This window comes from Leptonychotes weddellii, chromosome 8 (assembly GCF_054177405.1).
Source record: "Leptonychotes weddellii isolate Sample4059 chromosome 8, ASM5417740v2, whole genome shotgun sequence".
NCBI lineage: Eukaryota > Metazoa > Chordata > Mammalia > Carnivora > Phocidae > Leptonychotes > Leptonychotes weddellii.
Genome location: NC_138376.1, coordinates 47,505,074 through 47,521,935, shown reverse-complemented (window position 1 = coordinate 47,521,935; position 16,862 = coordinate 47,505,074). Strand labels below are relative to the sequence as shown.

Below are 16,862 nucleotides of genomic sequence, written 5' to 3'. Positions count from 1 at the left end.
GAGGTGAATATTTCTTCATGAGCCCATTTAAATTTCTTGAAAATTTCTGTAAAGTTATGATTGCTTCAATAACAATTTCCTTACCCTACAATATATCTTTATATTTGTATGTCAGAATTTTGAAAACGGTGTGGCTGTTTTACATTTCCTTGAAAACCCTAAATACTAACAATATTACTTTAAGCCTTCCCAGTGACTATTGGAGTAATAGAGCTTAATGTTATTACATGCATGCTTTCAAGAAAGAAAGCAAAAAGGGCTTATGTTTGTCAGAAGCTTGTTCATTTTGGAAGCAGTGATTTTTTACTTGCTCTGCTCTCTATCACTGTCAAGTTCAGTGAAGATGAGCATTGCTATGTCTAACCTGAAAATAACCCATAGAATCAGGGTGGTTCTCTTTAGTCTATATTTGTACAGTTCAAGCTGCATGTTTACAACATCAGTTATAAACCAGTTAATATCAGTTATAATGTTAATATCATGACTTTCTCCTTTGCCATCTCTATTATGAGAGTAAGGATAATGATTATTGGTCACTGCTGTTTGCCTGGCATCATGTTGGTATCAACTAGACCATCTGGCAACTTTCTGGTACACAGAGAAAAAAAGAATATGGAAATTCATGTAAGAGGATTATTCAATGTACGTGATTTGAAGATTGCCTTAAAATTCTCAGATTGTCTTCAAGGTACATCTCAAAAAATACATTTCTGAATTTGCTAATTTACCAGATGTTTTGAATTGATTTTTTAAGGCTACATTTGGGAATACCATGGGGAATCAAGAGACATGAGTTCTAATTCCAGTTTGCCATCAGCTAGTTACAGTAGCTTGAACAAATTAATTTAACCTCCATGAGTTCAGTTTCCTCATTATAAAATGAAATAGGTTGGTTGGATCAGTGTTCTTCAGTTTGTGTTTGGAGACTCATTGGGGCTTAATAATGTCTTCATGGACAGGTGGGGAAGGGAGAGAGTGGCTAGGACAGCTCAATGGGTAGGGCTCTGTACTTCCTTTCCTTGTTTCGCTCAGAGCAGATCTGCTTTATGCTGCTTTATTTCCTTTCACTCCCTAGGGAATTATGTTTGTATGAGGGCTTCTACAAAAATTAACAAAAATTTTTAAAACCACTGGACCAAATAATCTATTGTTTAAGACAGCTTTGAGTAATAAAAGATGTGAAATTCTGTGGGCTTTCTAATGTGCCAGAAAACAGTATGAGAGAAGGAACTATATATTATCTTTCTGTGAAATATTTTTTTATATTTATTTATTTATTTATATATTTATTTAAGAGCGAGAGAATGCAAGCAGAGGGAGGAGCACAGGGAGAGGGAGGGGGAAAGAGTCCCAAGCAGACTCCCCACCCAGCGCTGGGCCGATCTGGGGCTGGATCTCAAGACCCTGAGATCATGACCTGAGCCAAAACCAAGAGTCTGACACCTAACCGACTAAGCCACCCAGGAGCCCTCTTTCTGTGAAATATTTTAGAAAAAGCCTGATGGGGGGAAATAAGTGATGTTTAGTTTATGATGTGCTTGCATTATCATTGTCATTTGACTTTCAGACCAAAAAGTAATTGTCCCAAATATCTACACTATCTATAGCAGAATTGCATTCATATTTTGGCATCTTTATGTTTGTGATAGTCTTTTGGAAGATTACAGTTTTTGTATTCTTAAATATTATATATGTCCTGGGGATAAAGCTTTGGGTAATAGACTATATCTCCAGTTGTCAAATTGAATCAATATGGAAAGTAGTATTCAGGATACTAGAAATGTGTCTGATGGCAGATGAGTTATTTTCCCACAGTAGCTATAATATTTTTTTTTTTTAAGATTTTATTTATTTATTTGAGACAGAGAGAATGAGAGAGAGCACATGAGAGGGGGGAGGGCCAGAGGAAGAAGCAGACTCCCTGCCGAGCAGGGAGCCCGATGCGGGACTCGATCCAGGGACTCCAGGATCATGACCTGAGCCGAAGGCAGTCGCTTAACCAACTGAGCCACCCAGGCGCCCCCACAGTAGCTATAATATTAGTAAAGAATAAAATTCTGGTACTGGTAGCCTAAGCCCTTCTAGTCTAGTTTAAAAAAAAAAGGAAAGAAAAAAGGGAGGAAAGGCAGGAAGGAAGGAGAGAGAGAGAGAGGAAAGAAAGAGAGAAGAAAGAAAGAGAAAAAGGAAGAAGAAGAGAAAGAAAAGAAAAAAAGGAAAGAAAGAGAGGAAGGAAGGAAAAAGAAAGAAAGACTGTTAAAGGTGGGGCACCTGGAACTAATCCAATTTTTCTTTTATTGGGATTTCTAATCCGTAGTTATAGAACTGGTTTTTAGTTGAATGTTTTATAAAATCAAAACTTAAGGTTTTGTTTTATGGTTACAACTATGTTTCCTAAGAGTGGTTTTATTCTCCACCTTTCTGTCAGAATTTAAAAAAAAACAAATCATGGAATGACAGTATCAGTTGAAAAATAAAGGAAAACTGACCAAATAAGAGTAGAAATAATTTCAATAATAAAGAAGCCAGTTATCAGGAGGAAAGTTTGTTGGAGAAGTTATGCCCTGAAAAACAGTTATTCAGGGACATGATTCAAAGTTAAAATGAAATTTTTCTTTTCAATAGTGAAAATAAATGTCACTGAATTAACAAATTGAGGGGCGCCTGGGTGGTTCAGCTGGTTAAGCACCTGCCTTCAGCTCAGGTAATGATCTCTGGGTCTTAGGATCAAGCCCCAAGTTGGGCTTCCTAATCAGCAGGGAGTATGCTCCTCCCTCTGCCCCTTCCACTGCTCCCTCCCCACAGCTCCCTCCTTCTGCCCCTCCCCGCTGCTTATGTTCTCTCAGATAAATAAATAAAATCTTAAAAAAAAAAAAAGAAAAGAAAATGTTATAGGTAAAGAAACCTTTTGGAAACTATTGCAAATAGTTTATTTACTAAGGTAGGACATTCAGTAAGAGAATGAAATTATAATGAATTAATTATAATGAAATAACTAATTGTAATGAAAGTGGAAATTTGTACTTAAAGCCATTTCCTCATTTAGAATAGGCACTAAAATAGTAATATGCTTTTCTTATTACTAACCAAAAAAAAAAAAAATCTTTACATGAAAACAATGACTGAGTTTCTTACAGGTTTATATTTCCTTTAGAGAGTGTTTTTAAAAGGTCATTATAATTTGATTTATGCCCTATCAACATTCGCATCTAACATGTGGCTTTTCATTCTCTTCATATGTTACATTTCCCCACGTTAAAGAAACTGTGTTTTGCTAAAACAGTTCTGCCTTCAAAGTACCACTCAATTTAACATGTATTTTCATTGCCTTGTTTCAAAATATGTTCAGTCAAATTCAGCACTTACAACTTTTTACAGAAATTGTTTTTAAATATTCCATTAACTTTCTGTCAGAAAATACATATTATTTCACTTTAGATTTTAAGAACCAAGATAAATCACTTTCTGCAGTTGAAAGAAACCATATCAACATAGCTTTGTTTGTTTTTAAGAATAAATATTACTGTATTATATCTAAACTTGAGTATCATTATATCCAGTATTTGGCAGTCTTTGTGTCTATAGCCAATTTTGCAGGTCTTTATAGATTAAAATGAATTCTAAAAATAGCATTAAAAGGAAACAGACTATAAGTCAATAGGCAGAGCTCATTATTCTTACAAGGACTGAATTTATTATGAATTTTACTTCATTTTTAAAAATTGTTATTAAAGAAAAAAGAAGTATTTGTTTTTCTGCCTAGATATGAATAATGTATCAGAAAGAGACCACAATTTGAAAATTTTGTTATTTTTATTCTTTTGGTGTGTATCTAAATTTTCAGGAATCTAAAAGTAAGTTTTACACAGGAAATATTTTTGTAAGATAAATTTTGTGGCTAAGATTGAATCAAATATAATGATCTGAATATGTAAACACTTTTTATAATGGAACTAATTCAATTTTTCTTTTATTGGGATTTCCAATCCTTAGTTATAGAACTGGTTTTTAGTTGAATGTTTATATGAAGGGTTATTAAATGTATTCTAAAATATACTTTTTCTTATTAGGAAAATGAGATGATTTAATATCTAAAAAGTTCTTAAACATAATATTCACTATGACTATATTATTTCCAATTAATATCATGTATATTCTATGTTCTAACATCCATTCTTTTAGTCAGATATAAACAGTATTCCAAATACTGATGGTAATTGAGCAAAAACATTAAGTCCCTGCCTTCTTAGAATTTATATTTTTATTTATATTTTACATTAGAGAAAAACACAATAAAATATTTTAAATATCATAAGTACTAAGTGGAAAACAGAATATATACATGAATAACTAATGTACTTTAAAAGTATCAAAAAAGGTAAAATAGTAATTGTGAGAGAAGAAAGTATACTGTAGGAAATGATCCAGGTTAAGTTAGAATGTGACATTTATTTTCGCCTTGAGGGAAGAATAAACTTTGGAAATTTGGGTTTGGGGGAAATAAGCAAAAGCATTCCAGGTGGAAAAATGTCAAAGAAGCAGGAATCAGAGACTGAGGAATAGTTCAGACTACCTGAATAATTCACTGGATAAAAGAACATTTTAGGGGTGACTGGGTAGCTCAGTCTGTTAAAGTGTCTGAGTCTTGATTTCGGCTCAGGTCATGATCTTAGGGTTGTGAGACTGAGCTCCGGGTAGGCGTGGAGCCTGCTTAAGATTCTCTCTTCCTCTCCCTTTGCCCCTCCCCCACAAAAAAGAATATTTTAGTTAAAATTTACTGGTATCTTACTGTAAGTCAGATATCATATGAAGTTCTATACTAAGTACTCATTTAATCCTCACACTCTTATCAATCAGGTACCGTTATTTCTGATGTTTTTGAGATTAATAACATGGTTATGATTACAGAGTTAATAATTCATGGAGCTTAGTTGAAATCCTGGCTGGCTGTCACCAAATACCCACAATCTTAAACATTGCAGTAAATTTTGAGGTGTTGGTTTTCTAAAAATGTGTTTATTCTCCTTTCCCAAAAAGGGTATTTTTTACTGTGGATAGACTTTTAGGTTGACAGTTATTTTCTTTCATTCCATTAGAATATTTGTTACTAGGTTCTTGCTTCCACTATTGGGAAGTAAGATGTCAGTCTTGGCCCTTTGAAAGTAATATGTCTTTATTCCTCGGTTGCTTTTAAAATTCACTCTCCATCTTTAATTCTCCCTCAGTGAGATTTCTTTGTACTTATCCAGAATAGGTCTGGAGAGCTTCCTAAATCTGTGGTTACTCTCTTTTGTTATTTTTGGACAATATGGTTTTTGGTAATATGGTTTAAAAAATAGTATTTTAGCTTTAACTATTATTTAAAATTACTGGAATTAACTTTTCAATGTTGAATGGATAAGAGCTTTGTACAAAGAATGTCTAAATTCAGAAAAACGCTTCTGAATTATGTGAGCAACAGATGAATAGAAATACTTGAACTCCGGGTGATTGCTAGTTCATATTCATTTCTGCTTTCTTCAAAATTTATAGTTTTAATGTTTAATTATTTAAAAAATCTAATTCCTCATTTTTTTATGTTTCCTTTTTGTACAGATTTTATCATATGTAGAGATCACTGCTGTGGTACCTGACAATGTAATGATAATTGCACCATTAAATTGATGATAATTTTCCACTAATTATTAAATCATCAAGAATACCAATAATTATTAGCTTTTAAGGAATGTATGGCTTTAATGGAAAAGATATTTGATTGGCTTTTTGACTCACTTGCTAAATTCATTTCAAATTATTACTGAGATGTCAAAATAAAAGTCTACAGTAGTAGACTTGTGTTTTTGTCTTTACAAAAATGATTCATACCTCTTAGAAAGTGAACAGGGCACCTCATTTGTCCCACAGACTTATGCATATGTTTTTCCATCCCACTCTGCCTTAATTTCCATCACTGAGTTGGGTAGTTTTCCCCATTTACCTACAGCAGGCACTTGCCTTGCTTACCATAGAATTGCTTTCATTTCAAATAAATATAATAATTACATCAATTTTCATGTAAGGCCTTTATCAATGCCTACAAAAAAGGGAAGGAAAAATAATAAGTCAAATACAATCAGTGAAAACTTTCCAAATGTAACCAAACTCATTGAGAACATTAACAATGTAGGGGCCACAATGCATGAGAAAATTACAGCTAAGATCCTGCAAGCCATGAGTAGTATTAATGAGTACCCTGGAGAATTAACACATATGTCAAGAATAAAGCCCAGTGTTGACAATGTGGTGACTCTCATCCCCCTCTGCTTTTCAGCTGCTCACAAGCCATAGCAAACCAACTGACCCTATTAAACCAAAGGAGAATACTCAGTGGCATTTCTCATACATTTGAATTATTGTAACCTAAATGAAAATACATGGAGCATGAATTTATTTCTCTGATTAATATGTTGTTTGACTGTAATGCTCAAAACAAATTTGCTCTCCACCTCTAGCAAACATATAGAATCCTTTTGAAATACATTTTGGTTATTTCAGCTTTTACTTTTCCTATCATATTTATTCTTTTTCATGCGTTCAACCAACATGTATTAAGCATCTATTAGGTGCCAGACCTCCTCAAGAAACTGGAATGTATTAAAGTAGAACAGGTTCTTTAATCCCAGAGAGCTCCTGCTCCTCATATATGTGCATATAACTATGTAGACTTCTTAACTCTATTTGCAAGTGGAGAAACTGGGTTGCCATCATCTAACACAGAAAAGTAATGAGACCTGTGTGTGTGTTTTAAGTTTTCTAGCAGCCACAATACAATTTTAATATGTTTTGTTTAACTCTTTATATCCAAATCATTACCATTATAACATGTAAGTAATAAAATTATTAGTAAAATGCTTTACATTCTTTTTTGCATACTAAATCTTCAAATTCAATCACATCTCAGTTGATACCAGCCACATGTCAATGCTCTATAACCACATGTGGCTAGTGGCTACTGTATGGAACAGTGATGATTAAGAGAACAGCTAACATTGATTTTAGTATTTTTTCATTATTCTAAATCTAGAATCTCTAAATGTAAACAAGCCCAAATTCTATTTTTTTACAAGAGTTCTGTTCTTTGAAAGTATTTCTAATATATAAATTATTGTCCCACAGTACTTTGAGATGTTTTCTTTTGTTTGTTTTCCCAATCCTGGAAAAGTGATTTTACTTTTAGTATTTTGAATATTGTTATTGGCCTACTCTATCTCTTAGAAAAATGATATTCAAAGTTTTGCAACTTCAGTTGACCAACAATACTATGTTGATGTAGATTAATTATTTGTAAATAATGCCACAAAACTGTCAGGTTTATTTGTTGTAGTTATATTTTTTTTAACTCATGAACTAGTTGCTGAGTTATGTATTTAGTTATTTAGTTTTACACGATCACTAACCTCATATCACTAAGACACTATTTTTATATTAAGATATTTAACAAAACCAAGAGTTTTGTGTCCTGAGAATAATACATATTTATTTCTATTGAATTAAATACTAAAGAAACTGTTCACGTAGTTTTTAAACTGTGGTAAAAGTAATTTTGGAGAAGTATTGACATTCTATAAAAATTAAAATAGGCATAAATTGACAGAGATCAAAATAGCCAGGAGTAATAACTGGAGTATAGGCTTCATAGAAAGAAATAACATAAAGGTTGTATAATTTTCATATTCCCTTAGAGCTACCAGTGTGTCTGCTTAGCTGGTTGGGAAGGAAGGTTTTGTGAACAAGAATCCAATGACTGCAAAATGAATCCTTGTAAGAACAATTCTACCTGTACTGACCTCTACAATAGCTATCAGTGAGTAATGTATTTATCGGTTTCTTCATGAAATTACTTGGAGTATTCAGTGTCCTTGGGATAATTCCAGACACTGTTTTCATTTTTCATCCATAATTAAAATAATGATCTCAAGATAAAGAGCCATTTCCTGACAAGATAGTGTCGACATTCATTTGAAATTTGTGTTAAACTTGGAAATGCAATGTCCAGATCTGACACGTGTTGCATTTCAATGTCCAGATCTGACACGTGTTACAAATGCATTTATTTCTCAAAACATGCTTTTGTCATCTCAGTGTTTTGGATCATTCCCTGCAAAATGCGTGCCACAGTATGACTCCTTCATGGGTCCATTGAATTAAAACTTTCAGTTTATTACCTAGAGATTATCATGAATTTGGGTTACTTTCACCAAATTATTGATAAATTTTACATTAATTAGTCCACATTTTCCATAATCCCATTGTATTAGTTTCTAGATGAAAAATCTGAATAAGCTCTAAATAGAAATTCTGGGGGCGCCTGGTTGGGGAATTGCTGGATCATAGTTAACTCCCTCCCCATGCTCTCCTCCCCCAGGCCCTGAAAACCACTAATCTGTTTTCTCTCTGTATGGATTTACCTATTCTGCACATTTCACATGAATGGAATCATGCAATATGTGATCTTTTTTGACTGGCTTATCACACTTAACATCATGTTTTCAAGGTTTATGCTACAGCAAGTATCAGCAGTTCATTCATTTTTATAGCCAAATATTATTACATTGTATGGTTATAAGACCTTTATCTATTTTTCAGTTGGTGGACATTTAGGTTGTTCTTACTTTTTGACTGCTATGAATAATGCTGTTACAAATATTAATGCACAAGTATGTGTGTGAACATATATTTCCAATTCTTTTGAATATGTAACTAGTTGGGGAATTGCTGGATCATAGTTAACTCTATGTTTAACTTTTAGAGGAACTTTCAGGTCTTTTCCAAAGTGGATGCACTATTCTACAAACCTACCAGCAAGCTATGAGAATATCAATTTCTCCACACCCTTGTCAATATTTGATGTATGTCTTTTCATTTTAGACATCCTAGGGGGGTGTGAAGTGGTATTTCAATATGCATTTGATTTGCATTTACGTAAGGACTAATGATGTTAACCATCTTATGATGTGCTTTTTGGCAGGGTGTATATATATTCTTTGAAGATATATCTCTTCAAATTTTTACCCATCTGGGAATCGGCTTGTCCTTTTTTGTAGGAATTTTTATATATTTTGGATACAAGTCCCTAATCAGATATGATTTGTAAATATTTCCTCCCATTATGTGGGTTATGTTTTCACTTTCTTAATGGTACCCTTTGAAGCACAATTTTAATTTTTATGAAGATCAACTGATCTATGTTTTCTTTTGTCACTTCCACTTCTGGTATCATAGCTGAGAAACTGTTGTCTGACTTGGAGTTGCAAAGGTTTATTCCTCTATTTTCTTCTAAGAGTTTTATAGTATTAGCCTTTATATTTTGGTAATCATTTTGAGTTAATTATTTTGTGTGTGTATGGCATGAGGGAAGGGTCCATCTTCATTCTTTTGCAAATAGATATTTTTCTACATTAAATTGCCTTGGCACCCTTCCTTTAAATCATTTGAACAAAACATGAGAGATTATTTCTGGATTCTCAATTCTATTTCACTGACCTTTGCCTTTTTTTTTTTTTTTTTATCCAGTACCACTTTCTCTTATTGTAGCTTTTAGTGATTTTAAAATCAGGAAGTGTCTCTCTAACTTTTTTTTTCTTTTTTTTTTTTCTGTTTCAAGATTGTTTAGTGTTGGCTGAGATCCTTGCATTTCCGTATGAATTTTAGTATCAGTTTATCAATTTCTGCAGAACAAAAAAGGCAGCCGGGATTTTAATAGGGTTTGCATTGAATCTGGATGTCTATTTGGAAAATATTGCTATATTAATAATAATGAGTCTTCCAATACATGTTCATGGAATGTCTTTCCATTTATTTATAGCTTCTTTAATGTTTTCAACCATGTTTTGTAGTTTTCAATGTACAAGTATTCCATTTCCTTGTTAAGTTTATTCTTAAGAATTTGATTTATTTTGATGTTCTCAAAAATGGAATTGTTCTCTTAATGTCATTTTTTTAATTATTATGTTATGTTAACCACCATACATTACATCATTAGTTTTTTATGTAGTGTTCTATGATTCATTGTTTGCACGTAACAGCCAGTGCTCCATGCAGATATCATTTTTAAAAATTTTCATCTCTAATATATAGGAATACCACTGATTTTTGTATATCAGTCATGTAATCTGCAACCTTGATGACCTCATTTATTAGTTCTAATAATTTTTTGTAGAATCGTCAAGATATTCCATATCTGATAATATAGTTTTACTTCTACATTTCCAATCTGGATTTTTTTTTCCATGCCTAATTATTCTGAATAAACCTCCAATACAGTGTTGAATAGAGGTGGTGAGACTGAACATCCCTGTCTTATTGCTGAGCTTAAAAGAAAATCATGTGGTCTTTCACCAATGAGTATAATGTTAGCTGTGGATATTTCATTGGTGCACTTGTAGCACATTCTAGACATTCTCTTTTTTTATGAAAATATTTTGGATATTATCAAATGCGTTTGATGCACTATTAATATGGTGCACTGTATTCACTGATTTTACAATTTTGAACTAATCTTGCATTTTTTGTATAAATTCCAATTGGTTATGTTATATAATCCTTTTTAAATCTTGCTGAATTCAGTTTGTTAGTATTTTGTTGAACAAATTTGTGTCTATATTCATAAAAGTCATAATGGTCTGCAGTTTTCTTTTTGTGTGTGTGATATCTTTGGCTGGTTTTGGTATCAGGATAATTTTGGACACACATAGAAATGTGTTGAGAATTATCCCCTTCTCCACTGGAAGAGTTATAGAAGAATTGGTAATAATTATTCTTTAAATGTTTGGTAAAATCTGCTAATAACACCATCTGATCATGGGGTTATTTTGTGGGAAAGTTTTGATTACTAATTCAATATCTCTCCTTGTTATAAGTCTGTTAAGATTTTCTTTTTATTCTTAAGTTGGTTTAGGAAGTTTTTATCTTTCCAGAAATTTGACCATTTCATTTAGGTTATCTAATTGGTTGGTATGTAATTGTTCATAGTATCCCTTCAGAATCCCTTTATTTCTATAAGGTTATAGTAATCCATTATCTTTCTGTTTCAGAACTAGTAGTATGAGTCTTCTCTATTTTTTCTTGGCCAGTCTAGTTCAATATGTGTCCTTTGAATGAACCAATTTTGAGTTTCATTGTTTTTATCCATTCTTTTTTATTCTGTTTCATTAATCTAATTATCTTCTTCCTTCTGCTTGGTCTGGGTTTAGTTTTCTTTTTCTAGTTTCTTTAGGTCAGTGGTGACATCATTGATTTGAGATCTCTGTTCTTTTTTTTGTTTTGTTTTGTTTTTGTTTTTGTTTTTTTAAGATTTTATTTATTTGACAGAGAGAGCACAAGCAGAGGGAGAAAGAGGGAGAAGCAGGTTCCCTGCTGAGCAAGGAGCCCGATGTGGGACTCGATCCCAGGACCCTGGGATCATGACCTGGGCCAAAGGCAGCCACTTAACCGACTGAGCCACCTAGGCGTCCCTAGATCTCTGTTCTTTTTTAATACAGGTATTTACAGCTGTAAATTTCACTCCAAGCACTACTTTAGCTACATCTCATAATTTTTTGATAGTTTGTGTATTCATTTTCATTTATCTCAGAATATTTCCTAGTTTCCTATGTTATTTATTCTTTGACTCATTGGTTATATGGGAGTGTGTTGTTTAATTTTCATTTATTTGTAAATTCCCTAGTTTTCTTATGATTTCTACTTTTATTGTGGCAAGAAAACTTATTTTGTGTGAGTCAAATCTTTTAAAATTAACTGAGGCATATATTATAACTTAACATATGTTCTATATGTATTTGACGAGAGTGCATATTCCACTGTTGTTATGTGGAATGTTCTATAGGGGTCTTTTAGGTCTAGTTGGTTTATATGTTGATCAAGTCTTTTATATCCTGCATTTTCCGCCAATTTGTTCTATCCATTATAGAATTAAAGTTTGCAATTGTTATTGTCAAATTATTTATTAATCCCTTCAGTCTGCCACATTTTGCTTCATTAACTTAAGTTAGATCTTAAGGCTCTAAGATCTAATTGTTAGATCTTTGACGGATTTAAATATTTATAAAAATGTCCTTCTTTGTCCTGAGTAACATTTTTTTTGCTTAAAGTGTATTTTGCCTGACATTAGTATAGCTGTCTCAGCTCTTTTTTGATTATTGATGCATAGTATATATTTTTCTAACTTATTATTTTTAACATATTTGTGACTTTGAATATAAAGCTTCTTTCTTATAGATAAGATATGATTTGTTTGTTCTTAAAAACCCATTCTGTCTATTCTATCTTTATTGAAATGTCTACTTAATTTACATTTAACATTACTAATGAAATCGAGTTTTATATATGTCATTTTATTTTACGTGTTACGTCTTTTTGGTTCCTTTATTCCTCCGTTGTTGCCTTCTCTTGTGTTAGGTTTTTCCTGGTATTACACTTTAATTTCCTTTTTATTTTTACTATACATTTTTAATTAGTTTCTTAGTAGTTTCCTATAGATTACAATTAACTTCTTAACCTAAAACAATCTACGTAGTATTAATACTGACATAATTTCAATAGTATACAAACACTTTGCTCCACCATTGCTTCATTCCCTCCCACCTTCTTCAGGCTATTATTATTATAAACCCATCAACACAATTTTATAGGATTATTTTATATACTGTCTTTTAAATCAGATAGGAAATGAAAAGAGTAATAAGCAAAAATACCTTTATACTGCCTTTTATATTTACCTATATGGTTACCGTTACCAGTGCTCTTTATTTTTGTGTGTGAATTCAGATTACTGTCTAGTATCTTTTCATCTTAATCGAAAGGATTTTCTTTCTGTTTCTTATAGGGCAGATCTGCAGGTGATGAATTCTCCCAGTTCTGTTTTATCTGGGAATGTCTTAATTTCTCCTTTAACTTAAGGGATAGCTTTAAGAGATACAGAATTCGTGGTTGACAGTCTTTTACTTTCAGCACTTAAAGTATATCTGGACTACATGGTTTCTGATAAGTCAATTGTTAATTGTACTGAGGATCCCTTGTACATAATGAATCATTTTCTCTTCATGCTACCAAAATTCTTTGTCTTTTGACAGGTTGATTATCATGTGATTGATTAGCCTTTTATGTCTTTGAGTTTATTTTACCTGGAAATCAATGAGCTTCTTGGGGGTATAGATTAATATTTTTCATCAATTTAGAAAGTTTTGGCCTTTATTTCTTTAAATATTTTATGTCTTCTTTTCCCTCTCCCTCTTCTGATTCTAGAACTCTCACATGTGTATGTTAATGTTCTCCTGGTGTCCCACAGGTCACTGAGGCTCTGTTCATTTTTCTTTTTGATCTTCAGGATCCATAATCTTAATTGATTTATCTTCAAATGCACTGCTTCCTTCTTCTACCAACTTAAATCTAGTGGTGTGCCCCTCTAGTAATTTTTAACTTTTATTTTTTATACTTTTAATTCCAGAATTTCTGTTGTGTTCTTATTTATAATTGATATCTCTTTATATTCTCAAATTGGCAAAATATCAATCTCACACTTATCTATTTATTCCTTTTTTTGAGAGAGTGCGTGAGCCTGTGCATGCATGCAAGCAGGAGGGAGGGGCAAAGGGAAGGGTGTGAAAGAATCTAAAGTAGGCTCCACACCCATAGCGGAGGTGAGGAGGGGCTCCATTTCAGGACCCTGAGATCATAACCTGAGCAAATATCAAGAGTCGGAAGCTTAACCGACTAAGCCATCCAAGTGCCCCACTTTCTTTCATTACTTAGATATGGCTTCTATTTTTCTTTGAACTCATTTATTTTAGTTGATTTAATATCTGTGTCAAGTAAGTCCAATATCGAGGCTTCCTAGTTTCTCCTGGTTTCCTAGTTTCTCCTACAATCTACATAGTATTAATACTGACTTAATTTCAATAGTATACAAAAACTTTGCTCCACCATTACTTCATTCTCTCCCACCTTCTTCAGGCTATTATGTGTCTTACTTTGAGTTTATTTGGGGATATAGATTTCTATAGATTTCTATATATGTGTCATACTTCTCTGTATGACTCATAATTTTTTATGAACACTTGATCTTTTAAAGAGTAGAATGTGGCAAATCTGGAAATCAGATCCTGCTTCTTCACAGTTGTTACTGCATTTTTTATTATATATATTTTTAATTTTTTTGTTTCTGCTATTGTTTAGAGATTTTTCTGAAATAGTTCTATAAATCATTTTCTTTGTCACTTGTGGCTATTCAACTCTAAGTTTGGCTAATCTAGTGGTCAACTAAAGATTTAACAGAGATTTTCTATAATTTCCTCAAACTAATAAATCTGCAAGTCTTACTGTGTGCATATGGTGAGGCATGCATTCTACACTTAGCCAGGCATTTTACAACTGTCTTATTCTCCAGTATCTGCTTGCAAAGAGGCTCAAGGTCAGTCAGGAATAAGAGATTAAGGTCTTTTCCTATCTTTCTTAGACCTGTGCAGACTTTCACGTTGTGTTGTCTTCTAATTTCCCAAGAATAAGTCTACCTTTTCAAAGACCTCTATGAACATCTCATTCCCCACTTTTTATTTTAAGTGTATTGGTTAGCCTCTTCTTAGCCTTAACTGGAATCATCACCTCAGGCAGCTACAATATTAGGCAATTACTACTGACTATTATTAATAAATGCCCTTTATATAAGGCTTTTTGAAAAGAGTAAGCTTTGAGTCAGGTCAAGTAAAGTCTGTTCCTGACAATGGAAATTTTCATACAGTTACCAGACCAATGAAATAATGACATTCCTGGGAAAGATCTTTTGGGTGAGTTCCAAACCTGTTCTGCTCCTCAGTGGATGTTAGTTAGGCTGTTGGTTTAGCAGATGCCATAATTGCAGTGCTGTTGGTTTTCAAGTCTATTGCAGAGCTGGGGAAAAGGCAATGGGAATACTGCAAGTAACCACTACAAAGGTTACTATGCTTATGAGAGTCAACCATTTTTCTTGAATAAACACTCTTCAACTTTTGCAAGCCTTTAGTTTATTTACAGAGTTCTGGGAAATTTGATTTGACCATGTTGCCACTGTTCTTGTTTCTTTTAAGGAGGAGTAGATTTTCAGAAGTCTTTCTTCTGCCATTACTGAAGTGATTATACCAAATTATGTTTTATATTATTTATATGGGAGAGAGAGGACAGAGACAGAGACAAAGAAAACATGGATTTGAGGGTCAGAGTATCTGGATATAGGATATCAAATTTGGTTTTATCCTTAAAGATTAGTATGAATTAGGTTAAGGAATTTTATTTATATCCTTAAGCTTTCAGGGTTTTTTTTAATCTAGAAAGTATGAAAAATAATAGTTATACCTCACCGAGTTATGATAATTAAATAAAATCCTGTACACAAAGTATTTAGCTCATTTCTTGATATGTATTAAACTCTAAATATCCTAGTTTTTATTATTCCCAACATTTATCATGTTTTCAAAAATACATGTATGAATAAGACTAGAGCAACTTTTTATAAATGATGAATCTGTGGGATCATATTGATATTAACTTATTTCATTTTATATATTTGTGTGTATAGTAAATGGAGATCACTAAAAAGAGATTACATTATTCTTTGTATTTAAGAAAGAGTTTAGTTAAAGTTTAGAGCTCTTGAAGTTTTCTCACAGATTTCCACTGAAAAAAATTTCAGGACTCTCAGTAAAAGATACAAAGAATCTCTTACTTCATTTTGTGAAGAGTCAGTCCAAAGAAAACATCAATAATTTCAGGGAATATTCTTAAATTTCATGCTTTTGAAGAAATTCACATTGCACACCATAATGAGTACTTAACATAGCATACATTTTAATAAATCAAATGAAAATTGTATTTCATTGACTATATGCTTATATTCCTTGAGAACAAAAATGTTAGGAAAATGAATATTTGCAGGAATATCGAATCTCTTTAAGTGATCTATGTGTTCCGAGTCACTGAATTTACCTATGTGTGCTCATCTCAAAACAACTGGAGTTAACGTAGTTTAGTGTTTACACAGTTTCTAGACATTAAAAAGCAAAATGGGCTAGGGATGTAATTTGAATGCTGACTGCAACCTGCCTTCTGCTATTCCTGGCATGGTTTAGAATTTAACTGCCTTCTTTATTTCTGATTTTTCTTCCCCCAAAGCAGAGTCAACAGCTTTAGCTACAGATGGGGCTCTGTATGGCAGTTATTGGACCCAGATGCCACACTCTGGAGCATGTTTTGCCAACAGCATCTGGCTCCTCTGCTGTCTGTGTATTGGCATCCGTGTTGATGCTTTGGCCTGCTTTTCTTATGGACACTACAAAGTAGACTTTCAGACAGCGGGAAGGTTTGTTCCCAGTTAGCCATATGATTTTTTTTTTCTTCCTCTCAGTTTATAATATATGTAAATGCATCCTAGATGCCTTAAATTATGAAACACTATATATTAGAACTTTTCATGCTTCTTATAAGGAAATGTTTAAAATTTTTTATGGATATAACTGAAAAAAAAGTTTGCCATTTAACAAGTAGAAGTAAAAATCTATATTGATCAACATATTTTTAACATATTGAGTGAAAATACAAAATTATGTGATTTTACTAGAGATTTTTTTTTCTTTTTAAAAATTTTGGGGTTTTTTTGCCTAATTTATATATAGGAACCCAAATTGCTAATATAAAAGTAAAATAATTACTAATATAAAAGTTAAGACCATAACAGAATTTTAATCCAGGCAATGGCAATACGAGTTCCACCTTTTAGCAGATGGAAGGTTTTCCTTTTTAAAAACCAGAATTTTGAACAAAATGTATGTCGGTATGTAGATCTTTCACCTTCTTTTTGG

At 32.5% G+C, this 16,862-nt stretch overlaps 1 protein-coding gene across 1 annotated transcript in view; it reads left to right on the top strand.

The window, feature by feature from the left end:
• The window catches only part of LOC115942605 (protein eyes shut homolog), a 486,269-nt gene that overhangs the window by 37,988 nt on the left and 431,419 nt on the right, over positions 1-16,862 (top strand). The window contains 1 exon segment of the mRNA XM_081827582.1: positions 7,719-7,840. Coding sequence (XP_081683708.1) covers positions 7,719-7,840 — 122 coding nt within the window.